Source organism: Oreochromis niloticus, linkage group LG1, assembly GCF_001858045.2.
Source record: "Oreochromis niloticus isolate F11D_XX linkage group LG1, O_niloticus_UMD_NMBU, whole genome shotgun sequence".
In the NCBI taxonomy this organism is placed as follows: domain Eukaryota; kingdom Metazoa; phylum Chordata; class Actinopteri; order Cichliformes; family Cichlidae; genus Oreochromis; species Oreochromis niloticus.
This window is the reverse complement of record NC_031965.2, coordinates 25,066,282-25,084,397: the sequence shown is the minus strand read 5'-3', so window position 1 is coordinate 25,084,397 and position 18,116 is coordinate 25,066,282. Positions and strand designations below refer to the sequence as shown.

The 18,116-nt window shown below is 38.4% G+C and overlaps 2 protein-coding genes across 3 annotated transcripts; both read left to right on the top strand.

The window, feature by feature from the left end:
* The first annotated feature begins 367 nt into the window (after window positions 1–367).
* On the top strand, window positions 368–6,625 carry srgn (serglycin). Of its 2 annotated transcripts, none has more exons than XM_003442225.5 (4): window positions 368–526; window positions 2,113–2,254; window positions 5,558–5,754; window positions 5,905–6,625. In XM_003442225.5, the coding sequence occupies exons 1-4, from the start codon at window positions 472–474 to the stop codon at window positions 5,997–5,999; spliced, it is 489 nt and encodes a 162-aa protein (XP_003442273.1). In that variant the 5' UTR covers window positions 368–471; the 3' UTR covers window positions 6,000–6,625. The 2 variants fall into 2 exon arrangements, with proteins under 2 accessions (XP_003442273.1, XP_013125228.1); XM_013269774.3 differs by having other exon boundaries at window positions 5,558–5,793.
* A 1,675-nt stretch (window positions 6,626–8,300) lies between these two features.
* Window positions 8,301–17,642, top strand: vps26a (VPS26, retromer complex component A). Its single transcript, XM_013269773.3, has 9 exons — window positions 8,301–8,441; window positions 9,501–9,650; window positions 10,331–10,406; window positions 10,677–10,833; window positions 11,459–11,623; window positions 11,731–11,837; window positions 12,065–12,166; window positions 12,358–12,467; window positions 15,276–17,642. Exons 1-9 carry the CDS (start codon window positions 8,358–8,360, stop codon window positions 15,390–15,392), a joined length of 1,068 nt encoding a protein of 355 aa, XP_013125227.1. The 5' UTR covers window positions 8,301–8,357; the 3' UTR covers window positions 15,393–17,642.
* The last annotated feature ends 474 nt before the right edge of the window (window positions 17,643–18,116 follow it).

The following is an 18,116-nucleotide window of genomic DNA, read 5'->3' as shown; positions in this document are numbered from 1 at the left end:
ACTGAGAGAAGTAAAAAGAACAGAGTCAACTCGAGTGAAGTGAGTTCATCTGAAAGAAGAAGATCCCTGTGATGCTATCGTGTCCTTATCTCTACATGAAGTGAATCGGCCGTCAATTAGGGCAAATTGTCGCTTCCTTTCATATTATAAGAAATCGTACAGATCAGAATGTTTGCTGCTATCATTTGGCATTTCCTTCGTCCAAATTTTGCAGTTGCGCAAACTCAGACCTGATATCTGATGCTAATGCAAAAGTTTCCACGCAGGAAGATGTTTCAGCCACTTATTTTCTACACAAGAAGACTCAGGAAACCATGACGCACACGGAGGGCTGAGCCTCTTCAGGGGGAGTTTGGCTGTCTGAGGCAGTTTACAGTTATACTTCACAACGCAAAGAAGCTTGAGCTCAGAAAGCGACTGCCTTCAGGAGGACATTTTCCTGTTTTACTAAAGAGAGACAAATTGAACAAGATGAAACTGATTCTGGTCCTCCTCATCTCCTGCTTCGCCTTACATAGCACAAAGGGTAAGTCGACAATTAAATCTACTTTGTGGCTCCTTTTTTTTTTTTTTTTTCCTTTTCTATTTTTACCGGGATTGATGTCGCAGTATACTTTATCTGGTCAGGTTGTTTTGAAAACAACAAGTGGACATGTTTACCATCCTGACAGCTTAAGTGCGTTCCGGTAACATCCTCACATAGAAAGTCACTGGGAATCCCAGGGCCCTCGGGGGTTTCTGATTGACAAGCAAAAAAAATAGGAACTGTTCCACTTCACTGGTATACAACTCTGCGTCAGCATACTGTGATTACCGTAAGTCTCAATGACTCATTTAATCAATCCAGGGTTCTCAGAGTCAATCAGCATCCCCTCAAGTTGAACATTAGACTTCAACCCCCCCCCCCCCAAAAAATCGAATATATGTATATATAAAAGAAAATACATATACATAGATGCTGCGTGCTTTACAGTAACAGGCCATGATGTAATGGTAGGACTCCAGGTATCGGAAAAAACAAAGGCGTTTCATTTTCCGAGTTAAGTTTCGACGATACTTCTTGAACACTTTTTAAATATAAATGTAGAGACAGAGAGAGAAAGTAGTGAAACGGAATGGACAAACCCTTTTGCGTAAAATATATCTGATACTAAATAGCGACATTTTAACCCCCCCGAGGCCCCAATTAATCAGACACTATTAGATATTTTCCTGTGTACACGTGATTGTATTGTATTTATGATAGCAATAAGACTTTTCATGTTTTTATCCCCTGAGGGAAATACTTTAACAGTTTGATAAGCAATTTTAGAGTCATAGCAGGTTTTCACGTGTTGATCGTCTAAGAATTTGATTTCTTTCTTTCTTTCGTTCTTTCTTTCTTTTGGCTGCATGGTTATAAAAAAAACACTAGACTTTATTTTATTGTGGGTGTTCAATAGTAACACACCCAAAAGCACTATGGGCACATGACACCATCACTTATACTCATCAGATCATCATCAGTGGCTACTGAGTGTTCACATGTATATTTACTGTGACAGCCTTATGACAGGAAGCCTGTGGTGCAAAGAACCCAGCTGTCTAACTTCCACATCTTAATTGCCTGAATAACAGATAGTGATAGATAATCTTTGCCAGTAGTATAGATGTAATAAATACTTATCAGTACAGCTTCAGCAGCACAGGTACTTTTCTAATAAAAATGTACAAAAAGAGTTAGAGAGGGCAAACAAATTGTCAGACCAACCAAATACTTGTTACAGTTTCTCAAATACTTAATATTTGCTGGAATGACACAACTCTTAATGGTTTTAGCATCACGCAACCTCCATGATCAACATGCTGCAATGTGTGGAGAAAAAGTTGCAATACTCGTACTTCCTCATTTAACTAATTTCTTAAGAAAATAAACAGCTCTGAAGGCCTTTGAGAAAACCGTTACTTTACTCTGTCACAGACTAATGTTGTAATCTTAAAACCGTCCAAACGTGGAGATCACAAACCCTAAATATATCCAGAAATGTTCCCCAAGAGCTGTGTGAATAAAGGTAAAATGTACTGTTAACTGGGCAAAATAATAAAATGTTATCTACACTTGTCTGTCTCCAGGAGCACCAAGGACTGCTGTGTATAACTTTGTGAGATGTAACCCTGATGGTGACCAGGCCAACTGTGTGACTCAACAAAGCCCAGAGATGGAGTGGAGTCCAGATCTGCCAACAAAACTGCCTGCTTCTGCTGCAGAGTATCTGTAAGTATTCACGTGTCGTGGTCTGTTCACATCTGGTATGTGAAGATTTTTTTTTTTTTTATTTGTGAGCTGCTCAGAGGACGGAGGTGGCGGCGAGTTCACGTCAATGTTCAATTGGGTCTGAAAAAAACAAGAGAGTGCTGTTTTTAGACAAAAGCTGACTTTAAATATGAAAAATGCTGATGCTGCACTGGCTTTGTCACCTTGGTGAGCAGTGCAGACTCTCTTTGCATGCTTGCCTGTGTGTTTTCTTGTCTTGTGCGTTTGAGAGTATATAAGTGTGAGGTAGGTGGCCAAGAAAAGCCAAAATAGAAGACAACGTGGAGGGATAAAGAAAGAGAGTAACCAGAGAAAGGGCAGGGAGGTTACAGCTGGAGTAAAGAAATAAAACCCAGAATAGTTGATGATCTTTTTCTTCACAAGACACAGAAATATTTAGAACTTAAATCAGCTGATCAGTTTTGCTCCACCTTTACATCGTCGGAAATGAATGCAAGGAATGTTGGTTCCTTCTCTGCACAGGAAATAATTTAGATTATTTTAACTTTACCCAAAGTATACATATCTTGAAAATGTGCATACCCTGGAGAAGTCAGAGTTGCCAAGTGCACAAAACATTAACACACTTCCAAATATATTGTATTTTATGGTATAAAGAGATACATTTTAATAAAAATGCATTCTTCATTATATCAACATAGTAACTCACATATATTTGATCATAAAAGAGACTCCAAACATGAGGTAGACTTGAGCTCTGCTTACTGCAGACTTCAGCACAGAGGAAGTGCAGTCATCACTTGTTGCAACAGGGTATTAAGACAGATACAGACACTGTGGGTAGGTTTGGGAGAAAAATGGCTCATTTCATCATTTTTATGATGAATTTCATATTTCAGCAGGTTTTCAGCCCGCACTTTATAAAGTCTTTTTTATTAAAAATGAAAATCGCTAATGTCCTCGGTGACTTGTTCCTCTGACTGGTGGCATCAATGGTTTTACATGTGTTGTAGGATGATAGACTTAAAAATGTAAAATGGAAGAAAAGCATCAAAAATTGAAATTTAAGGTTGTCTGTGATTTACTTCTGTGTGGATTAGCTTCCCGTTCACTTGGTGTGTGATAGGATAGGTTTACTACTTTTTTTTTTTACCTTTAAAAAGTAAATAAATAAGTTTCAATATTTACAGTTACAGATATAATCGTATCAAATATTATTTGTTATGCTTTAAAAAAAAATACAAACATAAAAAGTCTCAGCTGTGCTCCTCTCACAAGGTTCACAATGGATTGTTACGTTAATGCACGAAGATTTTGTTTTACGATCGTCACAATTTTATATTGAGCTAAATAGTTTAGTATCAAATTAATTTTTAAACATTTTAACAGTTCAGTTGCTACATTGTTGCACTTTCTGTATAAATTATCTGGCAGGTACTATAATCTTTGCTGCTGCTTTATTAAAACTATTCATTTTTACTGTGTAATATGTGTGTATAGAGTGTATCCTAGGAGGACATATGCTTATGTACAAAGATTCTAAAACATACATTAAAAACCTACTTAGTGAAATTTTACTAAATTTAGAAATTAATTAATGAGCCGGTAAAAAAGCAGCATGTGTATGAATTTCTGCTTAGCATAAAACGTGTCTGTGAAAGAACTGATCTTTTAATATGCGTGACCTCTAAAAAAAAGTAAGAGTATCACAATCTTGGTCTTCGCCCTCAGTTTCCTCTTTTAAAGTTCCTCTTAATGTCCTTTCAGTTAACAAAATTATATTCAATCAAAAATAAAGGAAATCTTTCAAAAGTGAACAAACCAGATTACATTTTTTTCAGTAAGAGTCCTTCTACTGTGTTACTGAAACGTGTGTGACAACACAAACCTTCAGATAACTTAAAAAACAATGGGATGAATTTCACGTTCCGCGATTTCACCGGTGTGTATAGAAAACATAATATAAACTCATTACAGACACACAAAAACAAGAGTTAGAGGGTAGCAGGTAAAAAGGTTCAGCTGCTAACATTGTGATAAAATGTGAAAAACCTCTAAATATGAACAGCGTCTGGCTTGTTTGAGTCTTTTCGCTGAAGCTTGCTTATAATCACCGGAGCTTCCGCAGCAGCCGTCCTTTTTACAGCACGCCTTGAACAGGAAGTCAGGAGGAAGTGTACAGAGGAAGTGGGCTGTTGCTTCTGGTCTATTGTTTTGTATTTTTGTATGTGCCAAGCTCTTTGGATAATCCTATCTGAGAAGCACAGGATTATATATGTATTACTTATATCATTAGTTAATATGAAGTTATTTATTTCAACAACCCGGAAAAGAAATCCCACTGACGAAGCAGTTCAAGTCAGATTCTCAAACTGAATTATAGACTTTTTCTAGAAAAAATACACTTGTACTTTTTACTACTGTGAAGTCATCGTTAGTGTTTCATCCTAAAAATGGACACACAAAGGAGTTTTTACCTATTCTTGCTAGCATGGTGAAAAATGTGAGGTCTGTAAATTTCATTTGATAAAGATATACGCAAAGCAAATACACAAGCAAGCTCAAGCTCTACAAGACTGTAGATACTTTCTTAATGATGCAATCAGAATGAAATTCAAGTTGTTGGTAGGTGTGTAAAAGCAGAAGAGGACAGGAAATAACACGAGTGAAGTGGTGGAGATATAGTTAGCAAGTTAACAACAGCAGCTCAAAGTTGTAAAGTCGATAGTTTTGTTATCAGTCTTAGAGATCTCAAATGCTTTTCACACTCTCTGCTGCCAAACAGCTTCTCATGTTCTGTGCTGCTTGTAAGAAAAAAAATAAAGAATGGAGTAAAATCCCAAACTTTCAGCCAGGAAAAAAAAATCTGTATGTTTTTAGTACAGTTCAATCCCTATTCATGGAGTTGTTATCATGCACACAAATATTAAACAAATATTAAAGTCTCATATCAGAGCAAATTTTGGAGATGGAAAGACAGCCGCAAGAGCAAAAGAGAAGGCTTACCAAAAAGTAGAGAGACCTACTATTATATATGTTTTGGAGATGCTGGCACTAACAAAAAAAACAGGAGGAGGAGCTCAAGAGGTGAAGGTTTTCATTGGGCAGGATTAGAAAGGAGTACATCAGAGGGAAAGCTCAGGGAGAACAGTTGGGAGACAAAGTAAATGCAGGAAGGCTGAGATGGTTTAGACGTGTGGAGGCAGATGATCTGTTGCGGCGACCCGTAAAAGGAGCAGCAGAAAGAGAAAGATGAGACACTTATCAGCTAATCTCTCTATCTCACTTCTTATGTGTTTTCAGGGAAGCAGAGCCTGTGGAGGATGAGAATTCACCAATGGAGGAGAACGATGAGGACGAGCAGGAAGACGAGGAGGAGGTAGAGGAGGAGGAATCGAAACTGAGCGAGTCACCTGGGATATTCCTGGGCGAGGAAGGTTCTGGTGGTTACGAAGGCTCTGCAGCTGAAGGTCCATACATGGCGGACAAGAGCAACCTCGGTGAGACTGGTTCTGGCATGCTCTGGAAAGAAAGTGAAGGTATTTTTTGTAGGACAGGATTTGCATGGATTCAGTAGAAGCCATGTGTTTTCTGTTTTGTTTGCTCCATGTAATTTGATCTCTCTCTTTGTTTATCTTTCTCCTCTGAAGATATGAGTGACCTGAGGAGGCTGTTCGCCAGCAGGCGTATCAGCGATGAGGTAAAACCCGATGATTACAAAGAAGACCACCTTCTGCAGCTGTAGACTGGACCACCACCCACTCCGAAGCACATAAACAAGGCTGGCATCTAATTTAATTCCCTGTCTGGGCTGATAGTAAACTCCACCTGCTGGGAAAAAACAAATGCCATTTTTTTGTACTCTCTGTGTTATTGTTATTAATTATTTTCAGCAAGGCCAAAACAACGACTGTAAACAATGTGAAAATAATTGTGCCAGTATTGTGCTTTCCTATGGAAAAAAGCTTTCAAATGCTTTTTTAAATATAAATAAATATATTCTTTTAAATCATTGTAATACCAGTGCAATAAAAGCATGCCTTTGTCCATGCATTGCATTACTCCAGCCATTTTTTTTTTTGAGCTTTAAGGAACGTGTTCCTTAGAAACACTTATTTAAATTATTTGATCCCTTTATTCACAAATCCTGCAACATTTTATGCTTAACCTGAGAATATTGAAAAATATTCCGGCTCAAGATTTGAATGAGATCATCTTTAAGACGCAAACCCCTCAGAAATGGGTTCAGGAAGTCCTAACCAGAGTTGGAACATATTCGAAATATGTACTATAAACACAAACGCATTTTAACAGACTCTGTAATTTCGATTTGAAACAATTTCTATCAATAAAGTGTTTATTTTATCCCTACTACTGTGTTATCTGTTCTCATAACTCCTTTCATATGTGTCAAGTTCCTCAGTAATTTAAACTGAGGTACCTTCTATTATTCAAGCGTTTGATTTTTTTATATGGTACTTGCAAGTAACATCAGGAGCTATTTCCACTAAAAAAGTACATATTTGCCATCCATAATTAAAAATTAAGTTTACTATCTCAAAATTGCAGACTTGAGAGAAAATAATCAAAATGGAGAAATATCTTGAAACTCTAACTTTATTCCTTTTGAGAAAATAGCCTGAAATTTCTATTCACTTCTATTCTTTTCTTTCAGTGGCAGAAAGTAGCTACTGTTATTGGTTGTCTTCAGATTTTCCACTGATAAATTTGTGGCCAATATTAGAACACTGTCGAAATTATTTATTCCCCCACCAAGTGGCACTGAACTTAATTTACAGCTGTAAAATGTCTTGCTCATATTTTCCTATGTTTCATATGAATTCATATGTTTTTAGTCTCAATGCGGAAATCCATTTCCTTGCCATGCAGGCTACCTTTACTAATAATTGTGAAAGAATGGGTCGTTCTAAAAAGCTCACTGAATTCTAGCTTTGTACTGTACTAAAATGCCACCTTTGCACTAAGCCGTTTGTTTCTTCCCTTCTGGATATTCCACGATAAATTCTAAGTGGTATTATTGGAAAGTACAAGCATTTCTTCAGCCATGAAGTGGCAGACCATGCCAAGTTATGAATGCTGAGGTTTGTAGTGGACAAAAGTCACCAAAACTTTGCTGACTTCATTACTGCAAAGCTCCAAACCTCCTCTGGCGTTAACATCAGCATAAAAACCATGCACCAAGAGCTTCACACTATGGGTTTCCATGGCTTAACAGCTTGTATCGGGATCGAGACATAGATTTCATCATCAGACAAAGACGGCTAAGATACGTGTGGACAGGTGGGTACCACGACATCTCTGTTTTTTTGAGATGTCATGGAGTTGTCTGACAAGAAATTGCATTCCAACTAAACATGATGAGTATAAGTATAACAGGAATGGGTTGGTCATCCAGTCTCCAGTTCTCTGTGTCAGTGTCCACAACAGAGCTAACGAGCCAATGCTTTTGTCCATGTAGCACATTTAAATGTTGCCTTCCTGTAGACGTGCTACTGGCTGTGTCAGTGCTTCTGCCATGTCCACGCCACGTGGCCTGCTTGGTTTCTAAGGTTGCATTATCTTTTGGTTTGGTTTTGCCCTTACAAAACATGCCTCATATTTGCCAACAAATCCACGCCTCGCTTTACACCACTGATATTGACTTACACACTTCAGAGTTTTTTCCAATTAAGCATAGCTGAACTAGACGTTTTGCAAACACCTTGTACGACAAGAAGCTATAGTAAGTCAGGATAATCTTTAATTAATCAGGCGAACCTTTAAGAATAGTTTTTTATTTACAATGGGGGTTGGGCAATAAAGCTAAATGTATAAAGGAAACTGAGGTAACAAAAAAAATAAAAAAAAAATACTAGAATTATGCTGCCCCCTGGTGGTGAATGTTTTAGTTAAAATGTGCAGAAAGTAACTACAAAAACTACCTTTAAAGTCTGCACCAACAGCAAATACATGAACTCAACCAGCAGCCTTACCTATACAGGTAATGGCTAATTTTTTTCTAATTGTTAGGTGTTACCAAGAGTGCCTTCAACCCCCAATCCTCCATACCCGTGGCCGCCCACATACACATGATTCGGGTCACATGACGTTTAGCCCTAGTTCAGTGACAGACTGGGTACACGAAGCGAGGCTAGCTGTTAGCAAAACTGTCCAGACGGCCGAGATGGTAAGTGTAAAAACAAGCATTGACTGGTCAGGCTACAGTAAAAGGAGAGGCGGTGTTTGGTGTTTGTTATTCATAAAAACATAACATTAATACGAGTTTCCGTTTTTCTGCGGAAGCATTTATTTTAATACTCAACCCTGTAAAGAAAGCTAGCTGGGCTGGTCGAATTAGCATCGCTAGGAGGCCGTCTTTCTCAATGATCGTGATGTTTTGGTTAGCTAATGGCCCAGCAGCATGATGCCAGCAGTTAAACGTGTTGATTGATAAGGCAAGTATTTGAGATCGGTCAAAAAGTCGGGTAGATGAGTGGTTCAAACAAATGTCACTGTTAGCAGACGTTGCTGATCGTTAGCTCAGTGAAGTTGTGCCGTCACATGCATGTTGAAGTACTGCAATAACCGTAGAAATTAAGCTAATTAATTTTCTGATTAAGGGCAAAGGGTTGTTCGCTTATTGATTCGAGGGTCGGCTTTCAACTAGTGATTGGGTAGCTGATAATTTGTTTTATTTGGGGGTAGGGGGGTTTCTATGAAGAGTTTACTTCAATGTTGGTTCTCATCTTATATAAATACTTGATGACTGAGCTTATTCTTGGTGATTTGCTGCTTCTGCATGTTGAAACATTTGTTTGTGACTTTGTGCCAGCTCAGAGGAAAATAATGCGACTGTGCAGATACTGACTGGTGAATGGGTTGTTATGGCAATAACAGATGCCGTCTTCCTCGTGTAAATGAGTAGGAGGTGAGAGTGGTTTTTAACATGTGATATTCATGTCAGAGCTTCCATCACAGCTGAGGACACTAACCTGGCATCTCTCTATAACTGTCATTGTTATCGCTGCAACAGTTTGTTTGTCAGCAGATATCTTGGGGTTGTGTGTAAACAAAGTCATTTGTCTTTAGGGCAGATTCATGTTGGTGGAAGCTACAACACAGCTCAGGGCTTCTTATTACAGCTAGCTGCAATTTCTCTTCGGTTGTTTTAAAAGCAGCATATGTTTGATCACATAGCATGTTGATTGCTCTGAATTTCATCCTCTGAATGCGTTTGTGTTTCTAGAGTTTCCTGGGAGGATTGTTCGGGCCGGTTTGTGAAATAGATGTACTGCTGAATGATGCAGAGAACAGAAAGACGGCCGAGCTGAAAACAGAAGATGGGAAAGTGGAGAAACACTACCTGTTCTACGATGGAGAGTCGGTTTCTGGAAAGGTAAACTGTGTTTGCGTCATTTATCACATGTCACAATGGGGGTCCTGCACATATGAAGCATAGCTTAAATTTGTTGTCATTTTCTGCGCAGCAGATAGTTTCAGTCAGTCAGTGTATAATGGACTTCTCAGCCTATTTTCGGTTCATTGCTTTAAGTCCAGTGGGAAATTACGATTCTTTTGATGAGTGTGCAAGACTTGCTCTGGCTTCGGGAAGAACTGACTAACACATGTGTGTCTGCTGTTGCTGTGCATCAGCTCTATTGAGCAGTCTGATATTTGCCTTGTTCACTGTTGACTTCTTCTGTTATCCAGCACAACTCAAAATCAAGTAAAAGGTCAGTTAGTGTGGTAGCAGCAGAAAGATATTCAACATTGATGTTGATTGTAATAAACAGTTTTCACCATGATTACCTAACAGCTGTCAGGCAGAGAAATGTGAGGAAATTTATGTTTGGAGAAGAAATTATTACAGGTTTGTTGGAAGTCGGCAAGCAAATAGGAATATATGCTAGTTGTAAAGAAATATGCACAATAATCATAAAAGAAAAGCCCTTTAAAGGAACAATATCCTGGTAGCATGTCAGAATCTTATCTTTCTGTTCAATCCACTTTTATTCATATAGCACCAATTCATGCAAGCAAGAAAAAACTTGTTCTCAACAAATGTTTCCTCTTCAGGTGAATCTAAATGTGAAGCAGGGAGGAAAGCGGCTGGAGCACCAGGGGATCCGCATTGAGTTTGTTGGACAGATAGGTGAGCATGGTTGATGTCATTGTTGATGTGGCTTTATCACATGGCTGAAAGGTTTAACAGGGCATGTGGTTATCATGTGCAGGTCTGTCATAGTGCCGCTAACCCCCGCCTCCAACTCTATTTGCCTTGGGACAAGGATAATGAGTGCAGTGTGTTGAAAGAGAATGAAGTGCTCAAAGAAAAATAATAAATACAGATTTTTGGCTTTATAAAGTGAATTTAAACCAACCAGACATTCAGCCAGTCTGAATCCTCTCTGCTATATTTCAGAGCTTTTCTCTGATAAGAGCAACACCCACGAGTTTGTGGACCTGGTCAAAGAGCTGGCTTTACCGGGAGAGCTCACCCAGAACAGAAGCTACGACTTTGAGTTCATGCAGGTGGAGAAGCCCTATGAGTCCTATACTGGAGCCAACGTCAGGCTAAGGTGACCCAACCTTCTATTTAATGTTCACTTTCTGTCAGATTTCTCAATCCTCTTTACTACTGAGTGGGTGCAGGGCTTGTGAGCTTGCTGTGACACAGATTACTGCTTTTTGGAAGTTTTTTTTTTCCATTTACAGTAAAGTCATCAATTCAAATTCTGTTATTTTCAGTTTGCCTGTCTCTCCTCCACTGCACACTGTACTCTCCACATGCAAGTGTGACTCAAAGGCTATTTAATTAAAAGACACACATCGCGCAGAAGAGAGAAACTAATGACCCTGTATAAGATTTAATTAAAAATTATGCAGACAGAAACAACCTTTGTCTGTTTTCCCTGATATTGAGATAGAGTGTAGCCATGCCGCACATGAACACTTGTGTCAAGATGTTCAGGCACAAGTTTGTTTGTTTGAGGTGAAACTTTCATGGACAGTTGTTAACAGGATATAAAACATACTAAGTGATGCCTCAGCTGGCCATCACTCTTGTGCACTAATGGTATCCATCAAGCTTATTTTGTTCAGCTACTTCTTTTTTTTAAATGCATTTTATTTGTAATAGAGAAAAAAAAATCTGTAAGATTTCAGTCTGACTTTTATAGCTTGGCGTGTTGTCGTGTTCGACAGATACTTCCTCAGGGTGACAATAGTTCGGCGCCTGTCTGACTTGGTGAAGGAATACGAGTTAATTGTCCATCAGTTAGCCACCTACCCTGACGTCAACAATTCGATCAAAATGGAGGTCGGCATAGAAGACTGTCTCCACATCGAGTTTGAATACAATAAATCCAAGTAAGAGCGATGTGACTTTAACTTATCAAATGAACAATCTAATGCTCTGTCACTGCAGAACATTTAAATAAGAGCTGTCTTTACTTGCATTTATGGCTTTCTTATAGGTACCACCTCAAGGATGTGATTGTTGGGAAGATTTATTTCCTGCTGGTCAGAATCAAGATCCAACACATGGAGCTGCAGCTCATTAAGAAGGAGATAACAGGCATAGGTGAGAATCCAGGGCAGCCACATATAAAAATAAAGTAACCTAGATAGAGCACAAAAATGACAAGTCATTGTGGACTTGGATTAACTCTGTAGTTCATCTCCTCTCAGCTTCTAAACCTGGTTTCTTTTCTTCTCTGTAAACCAACTGTGTCCCACTAAGAGTGCTGGAAACTTTGCTCCACTTTAATGTTTCGTCTCAGGTAGTAAAGTCCTTGTCCTCCTTTTCAGGTCCCAGTACTACCACAGAGACGGAGACGGTTGCTAAGTACGAGATCATGGATGGAGCCCCAGTTAAAGGAGAATCAATTCCCATCAGACTGTTCTTGGCTGGTAAGAGCTCATCTCCTCTTTGGCAGCTATTATGTTGAGTGCTGATCCAGACTCCTATCATCAGGATATCACTTTTCCTGTTAACTTCCCTCGTCATAAAACATTCAAACAGGCCTGTTTTTGTTTTTTTGTTTTTGTTTTGTTTTGTTTTTTGTCAGTGACATCTAATCGTCTCTCGTGTTTCATTACAGGTTATGACTTGACACCCACCATGAGGGATGTTAACAAGAAGTTCTCTGTACGCTACTTCCTTAATCTGGTGCTGGTGGACGAAGAGGACAGGAGATACTTTAAACAACAGGTAAGTCACCACCAAGCCCAGTAAATGGGCTCTGTATCACTGAGCTGATATCTGTATCTTTCTTCTAGCTCGTAATTAGGAAAATTTCATATCAAATTCTACACAGATACTTGGACTTAGCGTAGCTGTTTGTGTTTTATTTACTGTAATATCTGGCATAGGCCAATATTGTTTATTTCATAGCATTATTTTTTTTATTTTTATGCATAGACATGGTGTTACTGTGTGTCCTGATGATGTGCTCATTAGCAAAACTCAGGAGATTTATCCTTGAAAAACATTTCCCCCCAAAAGTATTTATTATTTATATATGTGTGATTGTGAAATTATATATATATACACTAGACAGAGATGTAGTGTTTTTGTTTTTTGTTATTAGAATCTGTAGTTCCATCAGGAAACTGAGGGGATCCGGTACCAAAATAATGATGCACTTAATTCCTAATGCTGTAACGCTAATTGCTAAATGAGCGGTAACTTCAGACAGAACAGCAGGGCTGTGGATGTGCAGTGCACAAAGGAAAACAGACAAGTGGGCCAGAGAATAACACCAGGAAAGTTTTAAGTCCTGCTTTCATCACAAAAAGTGATTAATGTATTTACAGCCACTGGCCACTTTATTAGGTGCACCTTGGTAGTACCATATTTGGTGAGGCTCTCTGAATTGTAGCTGCAGTTTCTTGTTCTTAGCTGACAGGAGTGGCATCCAATGCGATCTTTCTGCTGTAGCCTATCTGCTTCAAGAGCCGATGTGTTGTGTGTTCACGGATGTCCCTCTGCATATATTGGTTGTGACAAATGGTTATTTAAGTTACTGCTGCCTTTTTATCAGTTCAAAGCAGTCAATCTGTTCTCCTCTAAACTCTGACTTCAACGAGCCATTTTCAGACCAGCTGTTGCTCACTAGATATTTTCTCTTTTTTGGGGCCAGCTGTAGCAATGACTGTGTGGGTATGGAGCTAAATCACGGTCAAAAGTTTCATTCATTTGAAAAAGTGATTAGAAACTAAAATTATTTTGATATTTAAAACAAAAATAAAAATGTGTTTAAAAAACCTAAATTACTTTATTTTTAATAAATTATTTGTTTTCGTGCAGGTTCAAAGTAATTTTTTTTTGTTTCAAACTCTTTCTTCAGTTTCAGGTTGTTTTTTGTTTGTTAGTTTGTTTTTTACTTTTGACCATGATTATGTGTTGTGGACGTGTATAAAGGCAGATGGGCGGGGCTTGGACTAACACTATACAGCTCCAGTGTCACATTTGTTACAAGTTAAAAATGGGCATTTTGGTTGAAGAGGGCCACCCATCCTTCACAGGTAAGAAATATGGTTTCTGATTATCTTATGATGGACTATATTGACGGATGAATGTTTGTAACATATTGATATACATTACGGTGGGAAAAAATGTAGCCCAGCCACAGGGAATACTATTATCTGATTGGCTGGCAGTTCGCTGAGCTAAAAGAGCTATGAATGGCGTAAAGAAATCTAAGACTCGCCTGTTCATTTCTGTATATTATTTATTTCTGTCCATCACAAGATGATCAAAAACCGTGTTTCTTACCTGTTGGGTGGTACCAGCGGCATCCTGTGAACGAGCAGTGGCCATTTTCAACCAAAATACCGCTTTTTAATTTGTAACAACCGTGACACAGTAGGTGTCAATCATTAGTCTATGCCCCATCCTTCCCCTTTGATACACACTCACAACACATTTTCGTTCATTTGTTTTGTGTTTTTAACACATTTTTTTAAAATGTTTTTAAATATCAAAACTTAGAATTTCAGTTTCAAATAACTTTTTGACCCTGATTTAGTTCCATATGTGTGAGAATCACAGTAGATCAGCAGTTTTTGAAATGCTCAGACACTCTGGCACCAACAGCCATGACACGTTCAAAGTCTTTTTAATTCGACCGATGCTCAGTTTGAACTTCAGCTGGAAATCTTGACCATGTTTACATGCTTCCATGTGATTGGCTGAACAGATACTTGCACTATACAGTTTAACAGGCATATCCAATGAATTGGCCAGTGGATACAACGTATACCAGCACTGAATCACAGTTGATCTCATTCACGTACACGTCCATAATTTAGCCCACCTTAGTTGGCATATAAACTTCACATTTGTAAATAAAATTTCCTGTTGCTAAGAGCGAGCCAGATGTTTTGCAGGCAGAGCAGCAAATTTATCATGTTTTCTTGAATAGTGTAATTCTCCAATTAAATCATGCATAAAAAGATGAACTGGATTTCAATTGTGCTTGATTACATCTAGATTTTGTTTCTGAAAGCAATACTTCTTTGAATAGTTTGTGTGTGTGTGTTTGGTAGCAGAGGAAAATAACAAAAAATTCCTTAAAAAAAAAAAAAAAGCCACACCGATGACGCTCTGAACTTGGCATGAACTGATGTAATGACTTCCAGCAGAATTACTCACGCAAGTGGAAGCAGGTTTATCAGACAAGGCAAAATATGATTCCTGCACAAATTAATGGGGGGAGGGATAAAGGATGCATAGTGTCTTAGGCACATTTATTAATTATCTCTTTGATGGATCATTTTGACATAATTAAAATTACATTAAGTTGAACTGCCTGCAGCCGTTATAATCTCAGCGACTGCTGTTTTTAGTTTAATGTAATTTAATTGTGGTGTGTGGCTCTGTGCCGATGTGCAATATGCAGCCCCACCCGGACCTCCAGCTTGCTTAACTTTTCCATATGATAAGTACATGAATAGCTCTATATTAAAAACATACATTACCGTATTTTTATTTTTGCTGCTCTGTCTCTGTGTTTAGGAGATTGTTTTGTGGAGAAAAGCTCCAGAGAAGCTGAGGAAAAGAAACTTCCACCAGCGCTACGAGTCTCCTGAGCCCAGAACCCAGCCGGTAACTGCAGAGCAGCCAGAGATGTGAGGGCCGGGCTAAGAACTGATAATACATGCAGACGCACCACAGCTCGTCACTGCTGAACAGCCAGAGATGCGAGGCCTGCCCCCACTCTCTTCCTGGACTGAGAAATGTCTGTATTCATAAATACACGTAACACACCTTCAGGCATCCCCCTTCCCCGCCCCCTGCACCACTTCACAGCTTCAGGTGTGAGCTGCCCATCATCACTCTCGTTCGCGCCCCGCCCCAGGACGTAGACACACTCGCATACAGATGCACACAGTCAGAGTCTGCTGAATGCTACATGTCAAGGCAAGCGTGCAAAACAAACCAACCCAAGTAACGAACAATGAGACAGCCTTTTTATCATCCTGACGTCTCGGACTGCAAACACACTCAAGCACACACAAGTGAAGCCATACAGTCGGGTTTAATGCGGAATAAAACAGGAGCAAAGACGGAAAAGAGGAGAGCGCTACAGACCGCCGCACCATTTTATCTTGTTCTTCTGCAGCAGGAGCTTCTTTTTGTTTGCTTAATGAACAGCACTGCTCTTGGACTTCTTCTAGCATCTCACCCAGATACTCTACAAAGTGTCACTTTCTAGAGTCTCGATGGACCCAGTAAGTGAAGGTATTCATGATGTGGGGTGGGATGAGCGCGAACAAAGAATGTGAGTCAACACCCAAGCTCTGTATTTATTCATGATATCAGTTGTTATTCATCCATGGAGCTGGGAAAAATAGGAATGTCTCAGTTAAACATTTTTGTTACTGTAACTGCTTCCAGCCCAACAGAAATGTTACCCCTTGTTTGATGTTTTAACCATTTCTAGCTCCAGTCCAAAACACATTTCATTAAGGAAAACGTAATTCACCGTGGACATGAGGTTCATAAAATCATCATTTTGAACCTCAGCTAGCAGTTATTTATTTCTAAGACTACAAAGTGCCAGGTGGTCAATATACAATCATACAACGGAGAAAAATGCAACAAATCCTCACACTGGAGAAGGAGAATTGATTATCTTTGCTTTTGATTCTCTCATTGATTAATCGACTAATGCAACAAGCATCATCAATACAACATTTCACACATTTCAGGTGTAACATATGCAGATTTCAATGAAGATGTCAGTTTTCAACAACTTGCATCAGGAATTCCTCCACAAATATCTGAAGGTGTAGTTTCTCTGTTCATGTCTTTGGCTGCTACGACACCTGTTCAGTTTGAATTTTTACTGCGCTTTCTATCACTAACCTGTAATCTTAGATAACTCAAAGTTTGGTTCACCCATGTTCCAAATAAGAAAAGCTTTGTCTTTTCTCTTTAGTACTTTAGCACTATAAGGAAATTCCTCTGACCTCCTTTATTAGAGGAAAAAAGCTCAAAAGTCAGACTTGTTCAATTTAAAGAAGATATGTCTATTTGAAATTTGGGTGAATTGAACTTTTAAGCAAGGATTGAAAAAAATGACTGAAAAAAACAGTTCTGTTACATCAAAAGACACTTTTTGTGTTTACATCTTGATTCATTAGAAACAAAGTGGTTAATGATGATCAGCAGCCTGTAGGCTCGCTGTTCTTCTTTTTTCATGCTGTTTTATTGAACCTGTTGGTTTAGTGTGCTTGAAATACTAATGTGATGAATGGCTCGCGTCAGCTGTTGTAAGCACTGGAAGAGTTGCAGTATGGTTATACTGTCAAATCCAACAATGTTCCACTGTGATGCTCAGACCTGTAGTCTAGGTCCTGCTTTAAAGACACTGTTCAGTCCCATATGTTGGGTGATTTTTGCCCTTCAGCTTTGATCCATTTGCACTTTTCCCCTGTCATGCTTACCTTTGTACTAAAGAGGCATGGATGCTGAAAGCAAACATCACTCAAGGACAACTTCACCTCAGAGATATCCTGAGTCTGTAACACAAACTATACACACATTTATACTTCACTACATTTTTTTTTGTTTGCTTTGTTTGACTTGATATGTAAAATACTTGTAGCTTTAGTTCCCCATTTTTCATATATGGATCATGAAACTGTGCTGCTTTTCACTTCAGAAAAGTCTGAATGCTGATCTGCACTCCAGTTCTTCGTTGTCCAGCCTTGGAGTCTGGTTCTCTCTTGTCTGAAAACTGTAATTTATTTGCAAAAAATGCTTTCTTCACATCTTTTTGCTTGGCAGAAATATTTTGTCTTTCTGAATACTGTATAAATAGGGTTTCATTGGTTTTCTTTAAAGACTGTCCAAGGTCACGAGGAGAAACGCTTAAAAGCCAAAACTCTCGGCCCCTGTCTTATCTACTGCATGTTTATCTTTACACAATGTCTGATCATGCCATTGTGTGTGTGTGTGTGCGTGTGCGTGTGTATGATAATGTGTGTATGTGTGTGTATGTATGTATATGTATATATATATATATGTGTGTGTGTGTGTGTGTGTGTGTATATATACATATATACATATGTATATATACATATATACATATATATATATATATATATGTGTATATATATGTATATATGTGTATATACACTAAACATATATATATGTGTGTGTATATATATATATATATATATATATATATACACTAAACATATATATATACATTAAACACAGATATATAGCTAAAAATGAATCATAAATAAAGCTGATTTATACTGAACTTTTTTTTTTTTTTTTTTAAGATGACAGAAAGTGCATTTAGACCAATAAATTCCAACCAAGGGTACAAATATACCAGGGGGT

Bases quoted from the DNA above. Each gene is read 5' to 3' on its own strand.
- srgn (XM_013269774.3), top strand. From the start codon at position 472: ATGAAACTGATTCTGGTCCTCCTCATCTCCTGCTTCGCCTTACATAGC. The intron at 2,255-5,557 runs GTAAGTATTCAC...ATGTGTTTTCAG, and splicing joins GCTTCTGCTGCAGAGTATCT to GGAAGCAGAGCCTGTGGAGG. The intron at 5,794-5,904 runs GTATTTTTTGTA...TCTCCTCTGAAG, and splicing joins GCTCTGGAAAGAAAGTGAAG to ATATGAGTGACCTGAGGAGG.
- vps26a (XM_013269773.3), top strand. From the start codon at position 8,358: ATGACGTTTAGCCCTAGTTCAGTGACAGACTGGGTACACGAAGCGAGG. The intron at 8,442-9,500 runs GTAAGTGTAAAA...TTGTGTTTCTAG, and splicing joins CTGTCCAGACGGCCGAGATG to AGTTTCCTGGGAGGATTGTT. The intron at 12,468-15,275 runs GTAAGTCACCAC...CTCTGTGTTTAG, and splicing joins GGAGATACTTTAAACAACAG to GAGATTGTTTTGTGGAGAAA.